Source organism: Sycon ciliatum, chromosome 1, assembly GCF_964019385.1.
Source record: "Sycon ciliatum chromosome 1, ocSycCili1.1, whole genome shotgun sequence".
In the NCBI taxonomy this organism is placed as follows: Eukaryota; Metazoa; Porifera; class Calcarea; order Leucosolenida; family Sycettidae; genus Sycon; species Sycon ciliatum.
The window spans coordinates 60,902,392-60,912,454 of record NC_088643.1 but is presented as its reverse complement, the minus strand read 5'-3'; the positions used below and the strand labels follow the sequence as shown (position 1 = coordinate 60,912,454).

The 10,063-nt window shown below is 47.5% G+C and overlaps 1 protein-coding gene across 1 annotated transcript; it reads left to right on the top strand.

Annotated features, from left to right (window-relative positions):
• Window positions 1–5,748: 5,748 nt before the first annotated feature.
• LOC135804701 (LON peptidase N-terminal domain and RING finger protein 3-like) lies at window positions 5,749–8,804 on the top strand. Its single transcript, XM_065318641.1, has one exon. It carries the CDS (start codon window positions 5,978–5,980, stop codon window positions 8,306–8,308), a length of 2,331 nt encoding a protein of 776 aa, XP_065174713.1. The 5' UTR covers window positions 5,749–5,977; the 3' UTR covers window positions 8,309–8,804.
• The last annotated feature ends 1,259 nt before the right edge of the window (window positions 8,805–10,063 follow it).

Below are 10,063 nucleotides of genomic sequence, written 5' to 3'. Positions count from 1 at the left end.
GTAATTATCATAATGGTTGATAAAATTGTTAGAGTATCTAGTGTCCAAGTGGCCATAAGTACAATAAAATACATGAGTATCCCCATGCCAACACAAAGGCACACAATGAAAACCTTGACAAATTCCGTTGTGACTCAGAGTTTCATGGCTGAACCAATCATCAGACAACGAAGTTCATTGAACGAACCCTCTGTGTATCCCCATACCAAGGTGTCCATGCATGCTAGAGATCAACATGGAAAAGAGAAAACATTACTTCACGACTTCTTTTGTGAAAAAGAATGGAGAGGGTGTGTAAATGTATTTCTTATTTGTCTAACTCTTTTGCTGACAGCTGCGTTAGCATGCGAGCATGTTGTTATTATTATCATTATTATTATTTTGTAAAAAGATGTTTCATATCCAAATTAGTTTGAGTTACCTTTGATCGTAATTGTCATACTCGCCCAACCGATGTCAACCTCACCCTGCGAATAATCAGCTCATCTCTCCCGTAGCTCCACCTCTCCTTCCGTCATGATCGAACATCAACTATACCTCACTTTTTTTTAAAATTATTAGAGCAACATCCATAGCCTGCACAATTATGGCTGCTAAAACCAGAGGTCATGACTTCGTATCATGCAAACGTACATGTACGCAGAGGTTTGCGGACTACCCCTCGTCTGCCCCGGGATACCTGATAAAGGCTAATTCACTCACATCTTCTGCTAACGTTACATGTATAATTATGTTGTTAGATTGACAGCAACAAGGTTTATGTAATACTAGTTTTGACCTAGTATTGGGTTATATACCGGTATGTATGGTATGTATAATTATGTACATGTACATGTACTGTATCAGGGTGAGAAAGAACTTTAAGACGAGTTCGAGCGTACAATAATGTATTGCCATGATTTCTACCTAGCTGCTTTTCATTGAAAACACTATCTGCATGACCTCCGAACCCATTACCATGCAGACCACCAGCACTGATCAGGTGCATGCATTGTACACATGTGTGTAGCCTATATACTCTAAGGCTGTGTTTACATGAAGCGTTTCAACCCGGGTTGAGTTCGACCCGGGTCAGATTTCAACCCGCCATGTGCACAAAGTGAATGGCGCGTTTACATGACGCATTGCGCTTGACCCGGGTTGAAATTTCGCCCCGGGTTGATTTCCCTCCCCCCAAGGGGAGGGTTGAAATCAACCCGGGTCAAGAAAATCGTACAAACGTACTTCAGTGCGTATCTCGCGCCAGGTTTGAACAGCACTGCAGATGCAAATTTCGCGCGAACGGATTCACGTGACCATACAGGACTGTAGAAGTGGACTTTTGGCGGCATATCAGTATTTGACCCGGGTCAACTGTCTTCATGTAAACGCTCACCTCTTTTGTCTATCGTACAGACTTTCAACCCGGGCTGAACTCGACCCGGGTTGAAATTTCTCATGTAAACACAGCCTAACTGTGGTACAATCATGTAGTTATGCTCCTACCTCCGAAAGGATGCCAAATAATTATGCTCCAAATTTTCAACCACCATATTATGCCAATATCCGCCAGTGCCTAAGCGAGATCCAGTTGCGGTTGTCGTTGCGGAGGCACGCCTGCGGAGGCACGCCTGCGGCCCGAGGCATCTGACTAGCTTTAAAAAAAAAAAAACATTTTGAAAGTTGCTTGGACCGGCTGAGTTTCACTTGTTTTATTAGTGTATTATAGTTTAATACTGCACAGTACTGTGCATGCTAGCTACATGTACATCATCATATAAATAACTATTTTTTGGTTTTGCCCGTACAAGAGCCTGATACCGCGTATACCGCTCGTGTAAAAAAAGTATACCGCTCGTGTAAAAAAATTGTCCTCAAATCAATTTACGGATGCACCCGATACCCATCATGTACCATGTACTACTTAGTACGTACGTCATTTTGTTCCGGTTGCAATGAATTGAATGCAACCATCATAATTATACCGGTTTTGTTCTCTTTTTCCTTTGGTGTCTGTTCATACTTTGTGTTAGCAGAGTCTCACCAGCTTCTGGCGTCCAGGTCTGAACGAAATCACCAGTCTTCGCACCTGCATGCCATGCTAGCATGCTGGCATCCCCACTCCAGCTGGCGTCTCCTGTAGCAGCAATGCCTTGCTGTCAGTGTCAACTAACAGTAACAGGGACGTGCCAGAGATGTGCCTGCAAGATTTCTAACAACCCAGTGGCGGACCCAGGAGGGGTTCCAGCCTCCAGGGGTTCCGTGGAACCCCCTAAATTTTGTAAATGTACTACTGGAGACTACATATATACAGAAGCCTTGCTTGGTAGTTAACATGTTTTTCGATTTTGACAGCATGTTACAAGGCGAGGACGCGTAGTGCTCCTGACTACAACCATAAACCGGTTGGCAGAGTCCCGGTCTTGCGACCATTTGAACCGTATTGGGAAAACCCAGGTTCGGACCCTCGTTACTCTACGGGTTGGTAGGATTTTTATAATTTTCGTTTTTTGTGTTGTAGAAGTCGTCGTGTTGCCGCCGTAGTATTGTTCACGTTGCTGCCGCTGCAGGGATCACGGGCCTACCCATGGCCTCGTCGGGACATCACCAACCTCGTCGGCAGCGAGCACCTTCTCACAACAGTCGTCATGGTGATGACTATGACTGTTACCAAGAGTACATAACCCCCAGAGTGTGCAACGCCGATCCAGCTCTGTGTAGGGTCTTGGTCGAGCGGAATCGGATCTTCTGATGTCATGCGTACACTTCACACCAGCGCAAGGCCGGTTTCGAGGCAGGGCACCATTGTTTTTGATCCAAGAGTACCCGCGACTCCCCGGGTTCCCCTCAGATGTGTACGGTATTATGACGCAAAGATCCGATTCCGCTCGACCAAGACCCTATGCAGAGCTGGATCAGGCGTTGCACACTCTGGGGGGTTATGTACTCTTGCTGTTACAGCTGACGAGCTGAGAGAAGGACGCCATGGGCAGAAGTTGAAAAAAGACAAGAAAAAAGAAAAAGAACAAAAGAACAAAAGAAAAAAGAAATAAAAATTACAAATAATTTAATTACAGAGGAAGACAAGAAAATAACATCACAAATCCTTCCAGACGTGATCCCTGCAGCGGCAGCAACGTGAACAATACTACGGCGGCAACACGACGACTTCTACAACACAAAAAACGAAAATTATAAAAATCCTACCAACCCGTAGAGTAACGAGGGTCCGAACCTGGGTTTTCCCAATACGGTTCAAATGGTCGCAAGACCGGGACTCTGCCAACCGGTTTATGGTTGTAGTCAGGAGCACTACGCGTCCTCGCCTTGTAACATGCTGTCAAAATCGAAAAACATGGAGACTACATGTACGTATGTGGATGTACATGTATCAGCTATCCATTTTTGACCAAGTCACCTGGTCACCGTGCCTGCAGGGTACAACTTACTAGCCTGTTTGACCTTTTTTGGGTGCACTCCTGTCACTCGACTTGAACTCGAGTTGAACCTTGGTGTGAAAGTAAGTTGTCGCCTGCTGGCGTGGTGACCAGGTGATTTGGGCAGTGACAATGGGCACCCAGGAGCACGTGACCACTTGTTCAACCATGTTCGATTGGGAATAAAGGAGGAACGCTGCATCGCAGCCTTTTCGGACCAAAACCAGTCGACTCAGCGTCCAAAAGACTACAACATATGAGCCAATCGCGGTCATCCGTGCTTTTATAAGAATGAAATGGCGCTTTTAGTTTTAGTGACATTTTGCATACAGATCCCAATCTAGTAGGGCGCAGTCACCCAGTTTCGGTGGAAGTGCGCGAGTTCGATTGGGATTCAAGTAGGAAGGGAGCGTCTCAGCTTTCTCGGACCACGACCATTCGACTCAGCACCCCGAAGACTACAACTGGTGAAATTTTAATTTTTGCCTTAACGGCCCTTTAAGGGGCCGTCCGTAAATATCGAACTTTTTTCACCAAACGAATTATTTTAGTTTAGACCCAACCCCTCCCTCCCTCCCCCTCAGAACATAAAAAATGTTGACATACATGCATATACAACGGCCATATAGCTAAGGGTCGTCCATAAATATCGAACTTTTTTCACAAAACGAAATAATTTCGTTATGGGGTGGGAGGGGGTTGACCATTTTCGTTTCAGAAAACATTGATCCATGCACATGAATTAGGCAAGTACAGTGCTGGCAACTGAAATCCGACCCCCTGAGCGTTGCGCTCACATCGCAAAGACCTAATACGGGATGGTAAAACTACCGCTAGAAAGTGAACCCACGGCTAAGGGGTCGGATTTCAGTTGCCAGCACTGTACAATCATGTAGTACACAATGATTGATGGCCTTTTTATCACACGCGTGATCACTAGTACTAGTAGTACTAGTACTAGTACTACTAGTACAAGTCTGAAGTCAGACACTAGCAGTACCGGTATCTAGCCATGCTGGAGTCGAAGAGTCGTAGATCTACACCCCACACAACTTGCCTGTCACTTTGTACTGAGTCTGTCTGTACTACTAGTAGACCCAGGTGCTCGAAGTCCGTACATGGTATCCTAAGTTCGTACGCCCATAATTTCATGTTCTGTTATTGTATTCGACTCAAATATTTTATGGAGGGGACAGTGTGGTATGTTCTCCTCGCGTAGCAATTTTCAGGGATCTACGATAAGCAGAAGTCCCATACCACGCGAGTGGGTTTTCGAGTGTCCATACGAAATACAAATTGGGTTACATTTCATGCAAAAAATCAACTTTGCCAAGACCGATTTCGAACGGACACAGCGTCAAACAGACCTTCACTCAATCATCAAGAGCCAGCTTAGAGCTGACAATGACCAGAGGAGAAGAATTTACAGAGAACCACCAATCCTTGCAGAAAGGTTGACACTCCTGGCATCTCCACCACTGTTTTCCCGCGGTTTTCACAGCGCAGCTGCTTCTTATCTGAGCCGACTAAAAGCAGCTTGCATTTCGGCAACAAACTACGCTTTTCCAAGAAATACTGGTGGAGGCACATGCCAAACATATCCCTTCGGTGCTTTCGTCGTAACCGAGGGATTGCAAGTTAGCAATTAGCAGAAATATGTGTGTATTTCGAGTCACCTCTGATCAGTACGGACTTAGAGTACCCTCTGCGACACAAAAATTTGATATGAAAAATCAGCGAACTTCAGAGAAACAGATTGGATCGAAAGATGGCCTGGTTCAATCGAGCCTGGCCTCAGAACAAACTTGGACAATATACCTTCCATCCACGAGCAGGATTCTGGCAAGTGATCATTGCTAGTGTGAGTTTGAGCTCGGCAAACACACACTGTAAAAGTGTACGGACTTCGAGCACCTGGGTCTACTAGTACTAGTACTCAGTACTAGTAGTCATGGTAGTAGTAGTACTAGACTGCCCACTTGCACTGCACCCATGCCCACTCTGACACTCAGATCTTACTACGTGTGTCCGAACGTGATCTTTAGCGCTGAACGTGACTTCTTGCGACGAGTTTCTTCGTCTTTCAGCCTTTCAGGTCTTGGTAGTCATACAGATGAACATAGCAGCCCTTTGGCTTTGAGACTACTACTACAGTCTACACACATCTACACTACAGAACAGGCTAGTTCGATAGGTGAACAGGCTGGCCACTCAATACAAGGACACAATCATACTTCATAATAGACATACTGATTTACTGCAGAGTGCATGCAGTGCAAGATAAAGACTGTAACCTGGTAACAGCTACAGTCGAGAAAGGCGATGAGCTGAGGTGAACGTGACTTTTAGTTTAGAATTCGCGACGTACGTGATCTGGGGCGCGATGCGCTGGCCTGGTGGTATTTACTTCGGACTCAACGTCTACAGGCACGGAGAGAAAGAAGGAAAGATAGAAATGAACTGCAGCGGCTTCGACCATGTCTGTTATTTTCTCTGCTCGATAGCCTCCTGAACGGAGGAGTCTAGTCGACAGGGGTGAATCGGAAAGAAAGGCAATAGTTATGGAGGCGAAGTTACCGGAGAGTGTCAGGATTCCTGCCAGCGCCTGTAGTTCACCCAAAAGGTTCGATGGCAGTGCGGAGCGAGATGCTGAGAGTGAAGGGCCACCGAGAAAGCGCGCACGTTGGGAAGGGGATTTACGGAATAACACAATCGCCAAAGGCGCTTCCTCGTTGGCTCTGCGTGCCCTTGATTTTTCCCTCACGATAGCGCCAAGATGTGAATCCCTTATTGTCCGTAGTGACTCAGATGCTGGTGACCTGAAGGTGGAAGGAGTGGAATCACTAGTGATGACATTGGCTCTACTAGTGCTGAAACAGAGCGACGCGACTCTAACTGCCATCGTGGATGATGTGAAAAGGCCAGCATCGACGCCGCTCGGTTCGGCAACGCGACTGGAATCGACTGGGAATCCTGGAAACGATCCTGCTGGGAGCTCCGTTCCACGCACTCTGACCGTGCAGGCAATGTCGACGGCTACTGCTGCAGCGCAGGCAGCTGTGAACACTACTTTCAACGGCGACCCTGAGTTGATGTGCCGACTGTGCAGCGATTTTCTATGCGCGCCAACCACACTGCACTGTGGTCATACGTTCTGTTCGAAATGTCTGGACCGTCACTGGAGTAAAGAGTTGCCCAATGCCAACAAAGTCTTGTTAGAGCAAGCAGTGGGTGCTCAGCTTGATGGAGGTGTACGAAATCAGGACATGGTGAGCGTGGTGGTGTGCCCTGCATTCGAATGCGACATCCAGTTTCACAGGCCCCATTTCGACACCAACACAAAGCTGTCCGCCTGGCTTGAGGCATGGTTTCCAAAGCTTTCGCGCTGTGTGCAATGTCGCTGGAAAGCCGAGGCCCTGGTGTCTAGAAATCATTATGCTGAAGCTCTTCTGGAACTTGATGAAGGCCTAAAGATCGATCCTAGTCACTATTCCTTACGCAAGCTTCGGGCGCAGGCGCTTGTCCAGCTGGGCAAAATTTCATCAGCAATTGATGATGCCAACCAATGTTGCAAGGATCAGCCGCACCTGGCTGAGGCATTCTCCAGCAGGGCAGCCATTCGGATGGAGTCTGGGCTGTACTCTGATGCTGTCTCCGACTACCTGCGCAGTGCTGGCTTGCAGGGATCATTAGATGATGTCCTGAAGGCCCGGTTGATGACTTGTTTGGAACATCTCATCATCAATCAATGCTGTGCTGAAGACAAGATCTCCATGGGAAAGCTGATTCCTTGCCTGTATGGAGCAGTGGAATCAGCGTTGCAGAAGCTGCCCGCGACGAGCATACCGCAATCCGAGCCCAGTAGTGCTGTTACGAAAACGGATGCGGAACCATCTTCGGACCATGACCCTGACGACTTCACCTGTCCAGTGTGCCTGAACTTGCTCTATCAACCGGTCACGCAGTCGTGTGGCCACATGCTTTGTCGGCCCTGTATCGAGCGTTGTTTTGACAACGAGCTGAATTGTCCGTCGTGCCGTCAGCCCAATCTGTCCACCCACTGGGATGTTTTGCTGGCCACAACCCGTGTTGCGGAGCACTTGCTCATGACCTATGCAAAAGATCAGTACTTGGAAAGGAAAGAGCAGCACGACTCGCTGGTGGCATCGTCCGTGTCCGGAGGTGGACAAGGACTCAAGATGCCGATCTTCATCTGTGTCATGGCCATGCCGTTTGCCAAGATGACGCTCACAATCTACGAGCCGCAGTACCTGCTGATGATACGCCGGTGCTACGAAAGCAGAGAGCGACATTTCGGCATGGTGATCCCGAAGCGCAGCGGCAACATTGAAACACTACAGACACACCGTGGATACCAGGATTGGGGCACGGAACTGATCATCACTGCAATCAAGCATACCAAAAGCAGACAGCTGCTGGTCTCCTTGCGTGCTGGCCGCCGTTTCCGAGTGCTGGATCGAGAAATGAAGGACGGCTACAACATGGCCACTGTCGAGTGGCTTTCCGATACCAAGGAAACCGGTGAGGAAGCAACACGAGTGTTAGACCTTCACAACTCAGTATATGCAACTGCGAAAGCGTTCTTCACAAGTCCGGATGCAGTCAGAACAATGCTCGAGACTATGCTAGGTGCGTTTCCAGAGGTAGCCGGCAGCTTGGAGAGCATTCCGGAGTCTGATGACGGCCCAGCATGGGTTTGGCACTGCTTGCAACACCTGCCGCTCAGCGAAGCCAGAAAAGAGCAAATGTGCCAGAGCACGTCACTGACGGAACGTCTTCGTCTCCTGGCTGCCTATTTCAACGAGAACTCGTCCGACAGTGCCAAGCAGAGCTTTCTCTATTACTTGTACTTGAAACGGAGCGGTCACTGACCGGTACTGCGTGGATGTGCCGGCTGATGCGCTGTCTCAGCATCAGTTACAGTGGACCGCTGCTGCCGAACCCACTCCCCAAGTTGTAGTGGTATTGATAGTATTTACTTGAATTGCATCACCCAACCAACTACTGCTGTTGTTTTCTAGTGTGAACCGTCCACTTGTCATTGGATGTTGAATATTTGCACCCATGCCGCCCTATCATGGATTACTTTGATTGTGCTACGTAAGTTCCAGATGTTGACGGTTGGCATACCGCCTTGAAGAGCAGTCTCTGTTATGGATCTTGGATCATCATCTAGTAGTAGTACTTGAGGTTTTGAGGGTTAGATCTGTATTAAAATTTTATTCTCAATTCGTTAACTTATTATTCAATGCGAATACCAAGCGTCTCCGTCCTTAATATCGTGGTCGATCTCAATCAATTTGGCAGATCTTCATTTCCACGTGATAAATTATGAGTTTTCTACCAGAAATACCTGGACACGCTTCAGTGTATATCGGGTAAACGTGTGCGTGCGCCCGGTTATGCGCGTGCATTCGTGCATGTGAGGTTGGATGAGAGTGCCACGGTACACGTGTAACAAAGCACGGTTAATCATAGGCCAAAAGAAGTTGGAAAGCCGATGCTTTTCCAGCGGGTTTGGCCTGAAAATGGGCAGGATGGGCGGCCCCGAAGGTATCTCCATGCGAGAGTCAGAATGAAGCCATGCCCAACCTTCACGTGTTTAGTTTTGGGGCTCAGAATCTCAGTATTCTGCTGAAGCATTGGCCATGCGGGGCGTCCAAGGGAATGAACCATGCAACATACTTTTATGGAGAAGAAGCGGCTATTGCAGACGAGCCCAATATAATTATCATTCTGGTCTCTGGAAAGCAGAGTTGGTAACGCCAAGAGTACGATAACCCCAAGGTGTTATGGCAACTAGGCCCCGGTGGATAATGGATTAATGCTCGAGAATTTGATGGATTCTGCTTTTCAATATGGTCGCATTCTGCTCCGAAATAGCACTGATAAATGTGATAATGCTTTTTTGTTGAATTCTGCTTTGGAAAAATGGAAATGTGGTATAGATTACTAATGTTGCAGATTGATAACCATGATAACAGCATACATGTAAAGTCATGTTCTACGAAACAGAAAAATTACAAGAAGCACAACTTGAAATTAGTATTACTTCGCAGGCGAAGGTGCGGTAGTAGTCGCGACGGCCCCCCATATTTTGCAACAATATGCTAGTTTTCTGCAAAATTTGCCGCGCAGTGCTAGTTTCTAGAATATGCTACAAATGACTATGTAGACCTAGGGTGCGTTTGGTTGGTACGATCTAGAACAGGATCGAACAGCTGGTGCACATGGAGCAGCCTCATGCCAACCAAACGGTACTCCAGAAACAGAGCACATTTTTGTGGCAAAATGTGCCAAACTTGGTGCAATCTTCAAAATGTGTATGGGTCACCATGGTCACTTTGTACGGTACGACGAGTCCAACCCAAAATCGTATGCACGTGATCATTTGGGACCAAAATCGATGTTCCCGCCAGGTTTCACTGTGAAAAAGTGAAACTGCTCGGTCTCCGGCCTCGAGGCCGGAGCAAGCAGAACATGTTCTGGCCGACCCAGAACAGGTGCAGTCCCAACCAAACGCGCTGTTCTGGTGAATCCTGTTCTAGTTCGTACCAACCAAACGCGCCCCTACACAGTACATGATAAAAATGAGCCGTCAGATGCGAAGATGCCGTTATCATGGT